Source organism: Eschrichtius robustus, chromosome 6, assembly GCF_028021215.1.
Source record: "Eschrichtius robustus isolate mEscRob2 chromosome 6, mEscRob2.pri, whole genome shotgun sequence".
Lineage (NCBI taxonomy): Eukaryota > Metazoa > Chordata > Mammalia > Artiodactyla > Eschrichtiidae > Eschrichtius > Eschrichtius robustus.
Window position 1 is genome coordinate 12,393,165 of NC_090829.1, and position 17,604 is coordinate 12,410,768.

At 38.3% G+C, this 17,604-nt stretch overlaps 1 protein-coding gene across 1 annotated transcript in view; it reads left to right on the plus strand.

Annotated features, from left to right (window-relative positions):
• The window catches only part of COL6A6 (collagen type VI alpha 6 chain), a 115,071-nt gene extending 97,881 nt beyond the window's left edge, over nt 1-17,190 (plus strand). Inside the window, exon 36 of the mRNA XM_068545896.1 lies at nt 16,719-17,190. Within this exon, the coding sequence (XP_068401997.1) occupies nt 16,719-16,971 (253 nt within the window). The 3' untranslated portion in view covers nt 16,972-17,190. The remainder of the gene's footprint in view (nt 1-16,718) is intronic.
• The last annotated feature ends 414 nt before the right edge of the window (nt 17,191-17,604 follow it).

Below are 17,604 nucleotides of genomic sequence, written 5' to 3' on the forward strand. Positions count from 1 at the left end.
GAAATGAATTACAGGGAAAAAAACGTAAAAAAGGCAAACACATGGAGGCTAAACAATACGTTACTAAATAACCAAGAGATCACTGAAGAAATCAAAGAGGAAATCAAAAAATACCTAGAGACAAATGACAATGAAAACACGACGACCCAAAACCTATGGGATGCAGCAAAAGCAGTTCTAAGAGGGAAGTTTATAGCTATACAAGCCTACCTAAAGAAACAAGAAAAATCTCAAGTAAACAATCTAACCTTACACCTAAAGAAACTAGAGAAAGAAGGACAAACAAAACCCAAAGTTAGCAGAAGGAAAGAAATCATAAAGATCAGAGCAGAAATAAATGAAATAGAAACAAAGAAAACAATAGCAAAGATCAATAAAACTAAAAGCTGGTTCTTTGAGAAGATAAACAAAATTGATAAGCCATTAGCCAGACTCATCAAGAAGAAGAGGGAGAGGACTCAAATCAATAAAATCAGAAATGAAAAAGGAGAAGTTACAACACACACTGCAGAAATACCAAGCATCCTAAGAGACTACTACATGCAACTTTATGCCAATAAAATGGACAACCTGGAAGAAATGGACAAATTCTTAGAAAGGTATAACCTTCCAAGACCGAACCAGGAAGAAACAGAAAATATGAACAGACCAATCACAAGCAATGAAATTGAAACTGTGATTAAAAATCTTCCAACAAACAAAAGTCCAGGACCAGATGGCTTCACAGGTGAATTCTATCAAACATTTAGAGAAGAGCTAACACCTATCCTTCTCAAACTCTTCCAAAAAATTGCAGAGGAAGGAACACTCCCAAACTCATTCTATGAGGCCACCATCACCCTGATACCAAAACCAGACAAAGACACTACAAAAAAAGAAAATTACAGCCCAATATCACTGATGAATATAGATGCAAAAATCCTCAACAAAATACTAGCAAACAGAATCCAACAACACATTAAAAGGATCATACACCACGATCAAGTGAGATTTATCCCAGGGATGCAAGGATTCTTCAATATACGCAAATCAATCAATGTGATACACCATATTAACAAAGTGAAGAATAAAAACCATATGATCATCTCAATAGATGCAGAAAAAGCTTCTGACAAAATTCAACACCCATTTATGATAAAAACTCTCCAGAAAGTGGGCATAGAGGGAACCTACCTCAACATAATAAAGGCCATATATGACAAACCCACAGCAAACATCATTCTCAACGGTGAAAAACTGAAAGCATTTCCTCTAAGATCAGGAACGAGACAAGGATATCCACTCTCACCACTATTATTCAACATAGTTCTGGAAGTCCTAGCCACGGCAATCAGAGAAGAAAAAGAAATAAAAGGAATACAAATTGGAAAAGAAGAAGGAAAACTGTCACTGTTTGCGGATGACATGATATTATACATAGAGAATCCTAAAACTGCCACCAGAAAACTGCTAGAGCTAATTAATGAATATGGTAAAGTTGCAGGATACAAAATTAATGCACAGAAATCTCTTGCATTCCTATACACTAATGATGAAAAACCTGAAAGAGAAATTATGGAAACACTCCCATTTACCATTGCAACAAAAAGAATAAAATACCTAGGAATAAACCTACCTAGGGAGACAAAAGACCTGTATGCAGAAAACTATAAGACACTGATGAAAGAAATTAAAGATGATACCAACAGATGGAGAGATATACCATGTTCTTGGATTGGAAGAATCAACATTGTGAAAATGACTCTACTACCCAAAGCAATCTACAGATTCAATGCAATCCCTATCCAATTACCAATGGCATTTTTTACGGAGCTAGAACAAATCATCTTAAAATTTGTATGGAGACACAAAAGACCCCGAATAGCCAAAGCAGTCTTGAGGGAAAAAAACGGAGCTGGAGGAATCAGATTCCCTGACTTCAGACTATACTACAAAGCTACAGTAATCAAGACAATATGGTACTGGCACCAAAACAGAAACATAGATCAATGGAACAAGATAGAAAGCCCAGAGATTAACCCACGCACCTATGGTCAACTAATCTATGACAAAGGAGGCAAAGATATACAATGGAGAAAAGACAGTCTCTTCAATAATTGGTGTTGGGAAAACTGGACAGCTACATGTAAAAGAATGAAATTAGAATACTCTCTAACACCATACACAAAAATAAACTCAAAATGGATTCGAGACCTAAGTGTAAGACTGGACACTATAAAACTCTTAGAGGAAAACATAAGAAGAACACTCTTTGACATAAATCACAGCAAGATCTTTTTTGATCCACCTCCTAGAGTAATGGAAATAAAAACAAAAATAAACAAATGGGACCTAATGAAACTTCAAAGCTTTTGCACAGCAAAGGAAACCATAAACAAGACGAAAAGACAACCCTCAGAATGGGAGAAAATATTTGCAAACGAATCAACGGACAAAGGATTAATCTCCAAAATATATAAACAGCTCATTCAGCTCAATATTAAAGAAACAAACACCCCAATCCAAAAATGGGCAGAAGACCTAAATAGACAGTTCTCCAAAGAAGACATACAGACGGCCACGAAGCACATGAAAAGATGCTCAACATCACTAATTATTAGAGAAATGCAAATCAAAACTACAATGAGGTATCACCTCACACCAGTTAGAATGGGCATCATCAGAAAATCTACAAACAACAAATACTGGAGAGGGTGTGGAGAAAAGGGAACCCTCTTGCACTGTTGGTGGGAATGTAAATTGATACAGCCACTATGGAGAACAGTATGGAGGTTCCTTAAAAAACTAAAAATAGAATTACCATATGACCCAGCAATCCCACTACTGGGCATATACCCAGAGAAAACCGTAATTCAAAAGGACACATGCACCCGAATGTTCATTGCAGCACTATTTACAATAGTCAGGTCATGGAAGCAACCTAAATGCCCATCAACAGACGAATGGATAAAGAAGTTGTGGTACAGATATACAATGGAATATTACTCAGCCTTAAAAAGGAACGAAATTGAGTCATTTGTTGAGACGTGGATGGATCTAGAGACTGTCATACAGAGTGAAGTAAGTCAGAAAGAGAAAAACAAATATCGTATATTAACGCATGTGTGTGGAACCTAGAAAAGTGGTACAGATGAGCCGGTTTGCAGGGCAGAAGTTGAGACACAGAAGTAGAGAATGGACATATGGACACCAAGGGGGGAAAACTGCGGTGGGGTGGGGATGGTATTGTGCTGAATTGGGTGACTGGAATTGACATGTATACACTGATGTGTATAAAATTGATGACTAATAAGAACCTGCAGTATAAAAAAACAAACAAACAAAACAAAACAAAAAAAACAAAACAACAACAAAAAAAATTAGAGTGGAATGTGCCTGAATAAACCCACAAAAAAAAAAAAAAGAGTAACATGCATGGTGGCTGCAACCTACTTTCAGATGGTTTCCTAAAAGGAAGTAAAGTGTGTGTGTATGCATATATATGTGTGTATATAGATATATATATGTATATATGTGTACACTCATACAGAGTAGTGAGATGGTAACAGGTGGAGAACCATCTAGATCAGGGGTCCCTCACCCCTGGGCCAAGGACCAGTACCTGTTAGGAACAGGGCTGCACAGCAGGAGGTGAGCCGCGGGAGAGCCTGCAAAGCTTCATCTGCTGCTCCCCATCGCTCACGTTACCACCTGAACCATTGCCCCACACCCCCCGTCCATGGAAAAATTGTCTTCCACGAAACCAGTCCCTGGTGAAAAGTTGGGGACCACTGATCTAGATGAAAGATATACCAGTATTTATTCATGGTTCTCTGATCTTTATAATATTCTGTGAATTTGACAATTTTCAAAGTAAAAAGATAACTTGTAAAACTCAGTGGATGGATTAAACAGATCAACAGACACATCTGAAGAGAAACATAATGAACTGGAAAAATAAAGCTGAAGAAATTACTCAGAATGCAAAGAAGATAAATAAATATAAGAAGTTTAGAGACAGAACAGATTGGAAAGATCTAACCTATAGCTAAGTGGAATTCTAGAAAGATGAAATAGAAATAACAAATGAGAGACAGTATTCAAAGACATAAAGGTAAGATCATTTTCAAGAACTTATGAGAGACATGAATTAAAAGATGAAGAAAAGACAAGGTATAACAGTCAGGATAAATAGAAAGAAACAGCAGTTGGAATGGTGTAGGGGAATGCAGAACACCAGGATGAAGAAAACTTAAAAGCAGCCAGAAATAAAGAGTAGGACATCTGTAGAGAAACTATAATTAGGCTGGCAGCTGAATAATCAGTAGCAGTAGTAGAAGCCACAAAACTATTGAGAACATTTTAAATAGTGGGAATAAAATTTTGCCAACTTAGCAGAACTGTCTTTCAAAAATAATGGGGGTTTCCCTGGTGGTGCAGTGGTTAAGAATCTGCCTACCAATGCAGGGGACACAGGTTCGAGCCCTGGTCCAGGAAGATCCCACATGCCATGGAGCAACTAAGCCCACATGCCGCTACTGAGCCCATGCACCACAACTACTGAAGCCCTCGCACCTAGAGCCCATGCTCCACAATAAGAGAAGCCACCGCAATGAGAAGCCTGCACACCACAACGAAGAGTAGCCCCAGCTCACCACAACTAAAGAAAGCCTGTGTGCAGCAACAAAGACCCAATGCAGCCAAAAATAAATAAATAAATTTAAAAAAAATAAAAATGGTGAAACAAAGGCAATTTAGAAAGACAAAAACAATAGTTCATCACAAAAAGACCTTTGCTAAAGGAACTTCTAAAGTATGTACTTCAGGGACTTCCCTGGTGGTCCAGTGGTTAAGAATTGCCTTCCAATGCAGAGGACATGGGTTAGGTCCCTGGTAGGGGAACTAAGATCCCATGCCCCAGGACAACTAAGCCCACACACCACAACTACTGAGCCCACACGCTCTGGAGCCTGTGCACCACAACTAGAGAGAAGCCCATGCACCACAACAAAGGTCCCTCATGCTGCAACTAAGACCCAAGGCAGCCTAATTAATTAATTAATTAATTAATTTTTAAAAAGACTCTGTGCTCCTAATGCAGGGGGTCCAGGATAAAAAAAAAAAAAAAAAAAAAAGTATGTGCATTAAGGAAAATAAAGACCACAGAAGGAAGGCTGTGATGCAAGAATAGTAGATGATTAAAAAATTGTCAATATTTAGGTAAATCTAAATAAGTGTTGTACTTTTAAATAATAGTAACATCAAATTTGTGGGGTTACCAAAAAGCTGTACTTGTTAACAAAGCTATGAAAATAAAACATTTGGCCATTGGTGGCTTTAACAGAAAAAACAAGTTATACTAAGACTATAAATATAAGTATTAATAAATATTAATTATTTAAACATGAGAAAAGACATTGAACAATAACATTATCTTTTGTTATTAAAAAACGAAGCCTTGAGCTTTAAAGCGAAAAAAAAACAGCACTGAAAAAAGGGGCAATAATATGTCATGGGGAAGTGAATGGAATTAAAGTGTTCTGGGAATTTGTGTTGTTTGGGCTGGTGGTTAGGCTATTGAAGACTCTTTTAAAAATACATTAAGAACATGCATATCAATAACTACCTTAAATGTAAATGGATTAAATGATTTAACCAAAAGACATAGACTGGCTGAATGGATACAAAAACAAGACCTGTATACATGCTGTCTGCAAGAGACACACTTCAGACCTAGGGACACATGCAGACTGAAAGTGAGGGGATGGAAAAGATATTCATGAAAATGGAAATCAAAAGAAAGCTGGGGTGGCAATTCTCATATGAGAAAAAATAGACTTTAAAATAATGACTATTACAAGAGACAAAGAAGGACACTACATAATGATCAAGGGATCAATCCAAGAAGAAGATATAACAATTGTAAATATTTATGCACCCAACATAAGAGCACCTCAACACATAAGGCAAATGCGAACAGCCATAAAAGGGGAAATCGACAGTAACACAATCATACTAGGGGACTTTAACACCCCACTTTCACCAATGGACAGATCATCCAAAATGAAAATAAATAAGGAAACACAAGCTTTAAATGATACATTAAACAAGATGGACTTAATTGACATTTATAAGACATTCCACCAAAAACAACAGAATACACTTTCCTCTCAAGTGCTCATGGAACATTCCCCAGGATAGATCATATCTTGGGTCACAAATCAAACCTTGGTAAATTTAAGAAAATTGAAATCCTTTCAAGTATCTTTTCTGACCACAATGCTATGAGACTAGATATCAGTTACAGGAAAAAATCTGTAAAAAATACAAACACATGGAGGCTAAACAGTACACTACTAAATAACCAAGAGATCACTGAAGAAATCAAAGAGGAAATCAAAAAATACCTAGAAACAAATGACAATGAAAACACGGCAACCCAAAACCTATGGGATGCAGCAAAAGCAGTTCTAAGAGGGAAGTTTATAGCAAGAAACAAGAAAAATCTCAAATAAAGAACATAACCTTACACCTAAAGCAATTAGAGAAAGAAGGACAAAAACAAACCCCAAAGTTAGCAGAAGGAAAGAAATCATAAACATCAGATCAGAAATAAATAAAAAGAAATGAAGAAACCTATAGCAAAGATCAATAAAACTAAAAGCTGGTTCTTTAAGAAGATAAACAAAATTGATAAACCATTAGCCAGACTCATCAAAAAAAGAAAAAAAAGAAGACTCAAACCAATAGAATTAGATATGAAAAGGGAGAAGTAACAACTGACACTGCAGAAATACAAAGGATCATGAGAGATTACTACAAGCAACTCTTTGCCAATAAAATGGACAATTTTGAAGAAATGGACACATTCTTAGAAAAGCACAACCTTCCGGGACTGAACCAGGAAGAAATAGAAAATATCAACAGACCAATCACAAGCACAGAAATTAAAACTGTGATTAAAAATCTTCCAACAAACAAAACCCAGGACCAGATGGCTTCGCAGGCGAATTCTATCAAACATTTAGAGAAGAGCTAACACCTATCCTTATCAAATTCTTCCAAAATATAGCAGAGGGGGGAATTCTCCCAAACTCATTCTAGGATGCCACCATCACCCTGATACCAAGACCAGACCAAGAAGCCACAAAGAAAGAAAACTACAGGCCGATATCACTGATGAACATAGATGCAAAAATCCTCAACAAAATACTAGCAAACAGAATCCAACAGCGTATTAAAAGGGTCATACACCATGATCCAGTGGGGTTTATCCCAGGAATGAAAGAATTCTTCAGTATATGCAAATCAATCAATGTGATACACCATATTAACAAATTGAAGGTGCAAAACCATATGATCATCTCAGTAGATGCAGAAAAAGCTTTTGACAAAATTCAACACCCATCTATGATAAAAACTCTCCAGAAAGCAGGTATAGAGGGAACCTACCTCAACATAATAAAGGCCATATATGACAAACCCACAGCCAACATCTTTCTCAATGGTGAAAAACTGAAACCAATTCCTCCAAGATCAGGAACAAGAGAAGGTTGCCCACTCTTACCACTATTATTCAACATAGTTTTGGAAGTTTTAGCCACAGTAATCAGAGAAGAAAAAGAAACAAAAGGAATCAAAATTGGAAAAGAAGAAGTAAAGTCTGTCACTGTTTGCAGATGACATGATACTATACATAGAGAATCCTAAAGATGCCACCAGAAAACTACTAGAGCTAATCAATGAATTTGGTAAAACAGCAGGATACAAAATTAACACACAGAAATCTCTTGCATTCCTATACAGTAATGATGAAAAATCTGAAAGCGAAATTAAGGAAACACTCCCATTTACTATTGCAATAAAAAGAATAAAATACCTAGGAATAAACCTACCTAGGGAGACAAAAGACCTGTATGCAGCAAAATATAAGACACTGATGAAAGAAATTAAAGATGATACAACAGATGGAGAGATATACCATGTTCTTGGATTGGAAGAATCAACATTGTGAAAATGACTATACTACCCCGAGCAACCTACAGATTCAATGCAATCCCTATCAAACTACCACTGGCATTTTCCACAGAACTAGAACAAAAAATTTCACAATTTGTATGGAAACACAAAAGACCCCAAATAGAAAAAGCAATCTTGAGAAAGAAAACCGGAGCTGGAAGAATCAGGCTCCCAGACTTCAGACTATACTACAGAGCTGAAGTAATCAAGATAGCATGGTATTGGCACAAAAACATAAATATAGATCAATGGGACAGGATAAAAAGCACAGAGGTAAACCCACACACATATGGTCACCTTATCTTTGATAAAGGAGGCAAGACTATACAATGGAGAAAAGACAGCCTCTTCAATAAGTGGTTCTGGGAAAACTGGACAGCTACATGTAAAAGAATGAAATTCGAACACTCCCTAACACCATAACAAAAATAAACTCAAAATGGATTAAAGACCTAAATGTAAGGCCAGACACTCTAAAACTCTTAGAGAAAAACATAGGTAGAACACGCTATGACATAAATCACAGCAAGATCCTTTTTGACCCACCTCCTAGAGAAACTGAAATAAAAACAAAAATAAACAGATGGGACCTAATGAAACTTAAAAGCTTTTGCACAGCAAAGAAAAACATAAACAAGGTGAAAAGACAACCTTCAGAATGGGAGAAAACATTTGCAAATGAAGCAACTGACAAAGGACTAATCTCCAAAATTTACAAGAAGCTCATGCAGCTCAATATCAGAAAAACAAAAAACCCAATCCAAAAATGGACAGAAGACCTAAATAGACATTTCTCCAAAGAAGATATACAGATTGCCAGCAAACACATGAAAGGATGCTCAACATCACTAATCTTTAGAGAAATGCAAATCAAAACTACAATGAGGTGTCATCTCACACCAAACAGAATGGCCATCATCAAAAAATCTACAAACAATAAATGCTGGAGAGGGTGTGGAGAAAAGGGAACCCTCTTGCACTGTTGGTGGGAATGTAAATTGATACAGCCACTATGGAGAACAGTATGGAGGTTCCTCAAAAAACTAAAAATAGAACTACCATACGACCTAGCAATCCCACTAATGGGCATATACCCTGAGAAAACCATAATTCAAAAAGAGTCATGTACCATAATGTTCATTGCAGCACTAGTTACAATAGGCAGGACATGGAAGCAACCTAAGTGTCTATCGACAGATGAATGGATAAGGAACATGTGGCACATATATACAATGGAATATTACTCAGCCATAAAAAGAAACGAAATTAAGTTATTTGTAGTGAGGTGGATGGACCTAGAGTCTGTCATACAGAGTGAAGTAAGTCAGAAAGAGAAAAACAAATACCGTACACTAATACATATATATGGAATCTAAAAAAAAAAAAAAAAAAAACGGTTCTGAAGAACCTAGGGGCAGGACAGGATTAAAGACGCAGACATAGAGAATGGACTTGAGGACACGGGGAGAGGGAAGGGTAAGATGGGACGAAGTGACAGAGTGTCATGGACATATATATACTACCAAATGTGAAATAGATAGCTAGTGGGAAGCAGCCGCATAGCACAGGGAGATCAGCTCGGTGCTTTGTGATCACCCAGAGGGGTGGGTTAGGGAAGGTGGGAGGGAGACGCAAGAGGGAAGAGATATGGGGATATATGCATATGTATAACTGATTCACTTTGTTATAAAGCAGAAACTAACACACCATTGTAAAGCAATTATACTCTAATAAAGATGTTTAAAAAAAATACATTAAAATTTTGGGGGGCACACATGAAAAAAAATAAAAAGTAGCTAACTACACAAAATGTAGTGAGGGAAAATGGAATAAAAACAAACAACAACATAATATTTTTTAAATAAAAAAGCAAGAAAGGAAAAAAAGGACAAGTAGTAGGCACAAAGTAAGACAGCAGAATCCAATCCACTTCTATATATCAGTAATTATAACAAAAATGTACGACTAAGCATGCCAGTTCCAGTTAGAGAGTGACGGATTTAAGAAAACAAAATAAAATCCAGGTATAACTGTTTTCAAGAGACACAGCTACAAAAGGAGGACATGGAAAAGTTGAAAGTAAAATCATGGGAAAAAGTATAACAGGCAAATATTTTAAAAAGAAAACTGGAAAAGCTATATTAATATCAGATAAAATATACTTAAAAACATTTTATTTTATTGAAGTATAGTTGATTTACAATGTTGTATTAGTTTCTAAGTGAAGTGAGTCCTATAAAATATGCTCTTAAACAAAACCATTTTGTAGAGATAAAGAGGGTCAGTACATGATACAACAATTCTAAATTTATAAGAGGGTTGTAAAATAATTTTGAAATATACAATATGGAAATTGAAAAGGGAGAAATTGGCATTAAAATATCATCAGAGTTGGAGATTTCGCTACATCAGTTTGAATACTGTTAGGTCAAGCAGACAAAAATTAAAGATATAAAGATTTAATCAAAAGTAACAAGCTTAAAAAAAATAAAATAAAAAAAAAAAAATAAAAAAAGTAACAAGCTTGATTTAATAGACTCGTATAGAATCCTGCACAGAAGAATGAGACATTCTGAACACACGGAACATTAACAACTGTTGCATCAGCGTGGAGGGTGTACAGGTGTTCATTGTGCAGTTTTTAACTTATAAAGCAAGTGTCAACAAATCTCTAAGAACTGGTTTCATACAGTCCAAATTGATCACAGTGCAATTAAGTTAGAAATTAATAAACAATATTTTTAAGCCCATATGTTTTTTAATCAAAATCACATTTCTAAATAACTAATAAGACAAAAATCATGGTGAAAACTTAAAACTACTTAGAACTGTATAATAATCAAAATATTACATGCCAAAACTTGTGGGATGCTTCAGAATTCATATTTTAGGAAAGTTTATAGTTTTATTTCTTATGTTAGGGAAATTTTTTTAATTGGCATACAATGTTATATTAGTTTCAAGTGTACAACATAGTGAGTCAACATTTATATACATTATTAGATGATCACCATAAGTCTAGTTACCATCTGTCCCCATTTAAAATTGTTACACTGTTACTGACTATATTCCCTATTCTGTATATTTCATCCCCGTGACTTATTTATTTTATAACTGGAAGTGTGTGCCTCTTAATCCCCTTCACCTGTTTCGCCCATCCTCCCTCCCCTTCCTCTCTAGCAACCACCAGTTTGTTCTCGGTATCAAGGAATCTGTTTCTGCGGGTTTTGTTTGTTTTTTTTGATTCCACATATAAGTGAAATCATATGGTGTTTGTCTGACATATTTCACTTAGCATAATACCCTCTAGGTCCATCCATATTATAAATGGCATTATTTCATTCTTTTTTGTGGCTGAGTAGTATTCCATTGTGTCTATATACACCACGTCTTCTTTATCCATTCATCTGTCGATGGATACATAGTTTGCTTCCATATCTTGGTTATTATTAATTTTTCTGCAAGGAACATAGGGGTGCATGTATCTTTTCAAATTAGTGTTTTTACTTTCTTCAGGCAAACACCCAGAAGTGGAATTGCTGGATCATATGGCAGTTCTATTTTTAATTTTTTGAGGAACCTCCATAGTGTTTTCCATAGTCCGTTAGGGAAATTTTTTTAAACTCTAAAAGCTAATGAGCTAAACATTGCTCTTAAGGTGTAATAGAAAAAAATATATACTAGGGCTTCCCTGGTGGCGCAGTGGTTGAGAATCTGTCTGCCAATGCAGGGGACACGGGTTCGAGCCCTGGTCTGGGAGGATCCCACGTGCCGCAGAGCAGCTGAGCCCGTGAGCCACAGTTGCTGAGCCTGTGCTCTCCGACAGAAGAGGCCGCGACAGTGAGAGGCCCGTGCACCGTGATGAAGAGTGGCCCCCGCTTGCCACAACTACAGAAAGCCCTCGCACAGAAACGAAGACCCAACACAGCCATAAATAAAATTAAATTAAATTAAATTTTTAAAAAAAGGTGAATGTTAACTTTATAAAAAAAATATATATATATATATACTAAAATTTTTAAAATACTTCAATAAAAAATACAGTTAAAAAAAACAGAAATTAACACAACATTGTAAATTAACTATACTTCAATTTTTTTAAAAGATGTAAAAGCTGCTTTTTAATTTAAAAAATATATATATTTTAAAGCGATGTTATAGAAAAAAATAGAATATACCCAAAGAATGGAATAAGAGTAGAATTTACTTTTTAAAATATCTTAATTAAAAAAAAATTTATCAGCAACAAAGGCAAAAGTTATTTTAAAATAATAATATACATATATATCATAGCCTTTGCATGTATGAATATTACTTATTTTTTAATTAAAAATCATTGAAATCAAGCAGTTAAGAGAGTGGGGATTTTTGGTGGTTGTTTGTTTCAGCGTAAATCATGCTAACACACGCATACGTGCCCCACATCTGACTGAAATCAGAGTGCCCCAACCCCTGAGAATCACACTTAGACAGGTGCCTCTGACAGTGTGGCTTCTCCTACTGTGCAGTGTGTGCATTCCTGTGTGGCGATGGGGCCCAAGGCCCTCCCCCCCACCCCACCCCCGGCCCGGAAGCCCCAGCTCCAGAAGCTCCAAGAAGCCTCTCACCTCTCACCTGCTGGGAAGCAGGGGAACTGTCCAGCAGCAAATGCTTCTGAAGTCAGGTCTAAACAGGCCTGTGCGGTCAGTCCAGGAGGAGCAGGGCTCCCCCTGCTGCAGGTGTCTGGCAGTGTGGAAAGGGGCTTCGTATTTGCACGTGGATCAGGCTCCACATATTATAGATAATTGCAAGGGCAGGTGCGGGAGCCAGCCTATACAAATTAAAGACGTTTTTGGGAACCATTCCCACCCTGTGTTTCTTCCCGCTTCTGCACATTGCCCTAAGATACACTGGAGGCTCAGATTCTCCCACATACCTGGAATGGTGAAATGTCAGGAAATGCTGGGGCATAAGGAATTGAGACATGAAATCCACACTGCCATCAGTGACGCCCTGACCCTGTGTTAGGCTGGGACTCCCCGGGCCTTCTCTAAGTAACCAAAGACTATAATAAAAGGTAACAAGCACACGGCTGCTTCTGAAACTGCCTGCCTGAGCTCTTCAACAGAAGGGGTGCACAGGATTGAGGGAGATGAGAACACCTGGAGGCAAGAGGCCTGGACACAGGATGACTTGCCACGTGAGAATTAGATCATTCTGCTGTCAGATTCTGAGAAATACAGGTAAAAGCTTGTTCTTCTCTGGTAAAAGACACTGAACCAAACCACAAGCAAGAGACAGATGCCCACGAAGGAGAGATTGCAGGGCGGCCTCTGTGTAAGCACTTAGATCCACTCAGAGACAGTGAAAGACTGAAAGCCACCTGCCTATTCATCCAGGCAGGCAAGCACTCATGCCAGACTTGAAAGCGATGACAGGCCAGAACCGGAACAATTGAATTGTAAAAATGGACACAGTCGCCAGTGCCATATGAATATACATCTGTTGTAATTCTGCTTTCCAAAGTGTGTTTTCTAGACACACAAAAATGTGTATTAAGTTAAAAAGAATTCTCGAAATAAAAGTAATCTTGTCTGCATTTTCCACTCCAGTGTATCCAGTCAACAAATAAATGCAGCTGGGCTGACTCCTGGTTATCTGCATGGTTGAAGGAATCTGTGATCACAGAGGATTGAAATCTACAATTAGATCCACCCACCACATTTTACCGAGTTGCCACATCTTTCTTTCTAGAAGCTTTACTGGTGCTGGGCACACGTTGTAAAATGAATGGACGGTATTTCACTCCTGTTTCTTTATCTTGATTACGTATTGTCGAAGTTACCCATCAGCAAACAAGTATCTGAACAATATAGAATGGGAGAAAGAAAAGCAGAAAGTCTGTATGATTCCCAGAGTAATCAAATGATTCTTATCAAATGCTTCTCCAATACCAACTCCACGTATGACACAGTGGAAAAGGTGGAATTCAGAGATGTGGTGTTTATCATGTTCAACCCTTTTAAGAATAAAAATATTTGGGCTTCCCTGGTGGCACAGTGGTTGAGAATCTGCCTGCCAATGCAGGGGACACGGGTTCGTGCCCTGGTCTGGGAAGATCCCACATGCCGCGGAGCAACTAGGCCCGTGAGCCACAATTGCTGAGCCTGCGCGTCTGGAGCCTGTGCTCCGCAACAAGAGAGGCCGAGATGGTGAGAGGTCCGCGCACCGCGATGAGGAGTGGCCCCCACTTGCCGCAGCTGGAGGAAGCCCTCGCACAGAAGCGAAGACCCAACACAGCCAAAAATAAATAAATAAATAATTCCCCAAAGAACTGAATGTTAAAAAAAGAAAAAAAGAACAAAAATATTTGAGGGGAAAAAATAGCAACGCAATGCTATAGAAGCAATTACCAATTTAACAACTTTTTCTTAACAAAGAGGGAGGAAGACAGCAAAGATAACTAAATTTACTATAAAAAGGATCCAATGCAAAGGGAAAGAGAATGAGGGTGGAGGGGAGACACCAGTATAGACAAGATAAACTCAAGCCATGGAAACAGTATGTTCCAGACCTGAAAGAATGTCCCCTCACGATCTGTGGGGCTGTAGTTTGTGCATACAGACAGTTACAACTTTGGAGGATTTGAGTTCATAAGATTTAGTCTGGAAATTAACAAGAAAATATAGAGAAGAGCAAAATGGGGGAAGGTGTAAGGAAACTGTATTTGCACTGGAATTTAGCCGTGGCCGCTGTTCTTGGTGATGGGGAGGAGTTTGTTGATCAATGTAGTACATCCCTGGTAGCACTGACACAAGCCCAGACATACAGTATATAAGGTGTGGAGGCCTCAGGGTCTGTGTGACGTGAATGGTAGGCTTCTCGGTTGGTTTGATGTCTCCCTTACCCTCAGCTCTCATTATAGATGAAAGAAGACTATGCAGTGAGTGTTTGCGAGAGAGAGACAAAGACAGAGAAAGGGGAAAGCAAAATAACTTTAAATTCTTTTTACATCCTCTACTTACTCATTTTCCAAATAGTGATGTTTTTGTGAGACAGATCAGATTTATAGCTGGATAAAGCAGAAAAATCCAAATGCAAAGGAATGGATCATGGTGGATATGGTGAATGTTGCCACTGTCCTCCTGGTCTCAACATTTTGGAGTTCTCATGACTCTTCCCGTGACCACAATTCAGTTAGTTTCTCTTATGCCACCAGGCTCTCACTTATTCTAAAAATTTTATGAAGAGCACATGTGCCAGGCTCCACATAGCTTCTTAACTTCTGCCCCAGGCCACCTGCCCTCCTGTGGTTCTGCACCCATATCCAGGTGCTTCTGACAGCATGACATTTATCATTTCACTTTCTTATTCCAAATATCTTGATAGGTCTCCATAGTGTCCTGGATAAAAACCTAGTTGAGTGGAAGTCACACGGGACTCTATCAGAAGAGTTGATTATAGCCTCAGCTCTGCCTCTCCTGCAGCCTCACACTCAGTCTCCTCATCTGTAACCAGCAGACACCATGGGACTTCGATTGTCGCTCACAACAACATGGGTGGTTTTCGTCCTCATTTTACACCCGAAGAAACAAGGTTCCCTCTAGTTAAGTGATCCGCTCAGAGCTGCTCAGCTAGTAACTGGAGGACCCAGAATGTAAGAATGTTCCAGGACCCAAGGCTCTTTCCACTGCCTCCCTGTGAGATGAGGTCTGAAATGGCTCCTTTTCCGTGCTGTCCACTACAGTAGCCACTAGCTTTCAGCTAAATGAAACTAAAACTTCAGCTTCTTGGTCACACTAACCACATTTCAAGTGCTCGATAGCCACATGTGACCAGTGACTGCCATACTGGCCAGTGCAGATCATAGGACATTTCCGTCAGCACAGAAAGTTTGATTGGACAGGCTAGGACTTCTGGTCAGCACTTGGCTTCTGATTCCCTGTCGTCAGTCTGGCATTCAAGGCCTCCCAGAGTCTGACCCCAGCTCCCCTTTATTGTTGGGTTACTCTTGACTCCCAACCAAACGCCTTGTGTGCCTGCCAAACTGGGCGCTATTTCTGCGTCCCCCACTGTACCTAACACAGTGCCTTCCATAAAGCATGAACATTTGGATGGATGGATGGATGGATGGATGGATGGATGGGAGGAAGGGAGGGAAGAAGGGGCATTCATTCATGCTTTCACTAGACAAATACTTATAACTACCATGTGCTAAGCACTCCACTAGGTTCCTGGGGTTACTATGGTGACAAGACATGGTCTCATGACACTTTCTGTCTGGGATGGTGGAAGAGTGGGGAATAAATCACAAAGTTTACAAGTAAATAAAAATCAGATAGTGATAAGTGTTAGGAAAAAAATAAGAGCGTGTTGTGCTGCGTGACTGGGACAGGGAAAACTATACATCTGGTGGTCTCTAAGGAGCTACCATTTGAACCAACATCTGAATAAACAGGAGCCAACCATATGAATTTCTGAGTGGAATATACTCCATGAAGAAGAAACTTTGCTGTTAAAATTATACTTTTGCATACTTTGACAAGATATCTTATTTGTCAGCTTCTAATATACCTGTTCAGTGTAAATCCCCAATTGAATCATCTCAATAAACTTACCCTGAAGGAAGGATGCAACAAGGAATGGGTGCATAATTATTTAGGAAGATGGGTTAACATAGACTCTGTTGCAGTTGAAATGGTATTTATCTTCTATGGGGTTTCTCTTCTTTCATTGTATAGCTTTCTTCCTGGACCACGTAAAGCTACCCTCAAAGAAGATGTATTACAGAAGGCAAAATTCTTTCCACATAAAAAATATCTGTCAAGAATAGCAAGAGGCAGCAGAGATGATACTGTTCAAAATTTTACGAGAAACACATCCCATAAAAGTGAGAAAGGGGTGATAAAAACGGCTCCCAAACAACATGATAAAGAAGTGCTCGAAGAGTTTAGCCTCAGGAAGCATGGTAAGACTCTGGGCTTAAATAACTAAATTCATGAACACAACGTTGGATGACTTTTACTTGGATTTCTGTCTGCATCCGAGGTCCGCTTTGGAGGGCAGAACAGGCCATAGGTGGTGGGTCATCAGGGAACTTGACCCCTTGCACTCTCTGGTATTAAGATATATCTTGTCCATTTATTTGACCATTCCTGAGAATCCCTGATAATTCCGAGACTGGTATGTTCAAGAACTGTTACCATTAAAAGATGGAAGAATAAAAGGAGTCTTTGGAAAAGTCTAATGGAGATGTAATTTGAAGCTAAATGTTATAACGTGTATACGTGTACATACATGGGCCAACACTCATGAGTTTTAAATTGTAGGTCTCTGTCCAGTCCACCTTCTATAAACCAAGCCTTCTTTCTCAGCTTAGGACTGATTAATGCTCATCTATTTAACCAAAGGTTAATGTTTCGGGAGATCCCAACATTAACCCTAGAAATTGATGCCGTTTGTATGTCGTAACTTTGAAAATTTGACCTTCCTCGACGATTCCATTTCAACACACCCCAGTCTCTGTCTGGACTGACTGGATCGCCAATGGGCTTGTGCGGGAAGCTTTCCTTCACCTTGTGCAGTTGTTTGTTTGCTTGGACAGGTGAGAAACAGAAGGTAATTTTT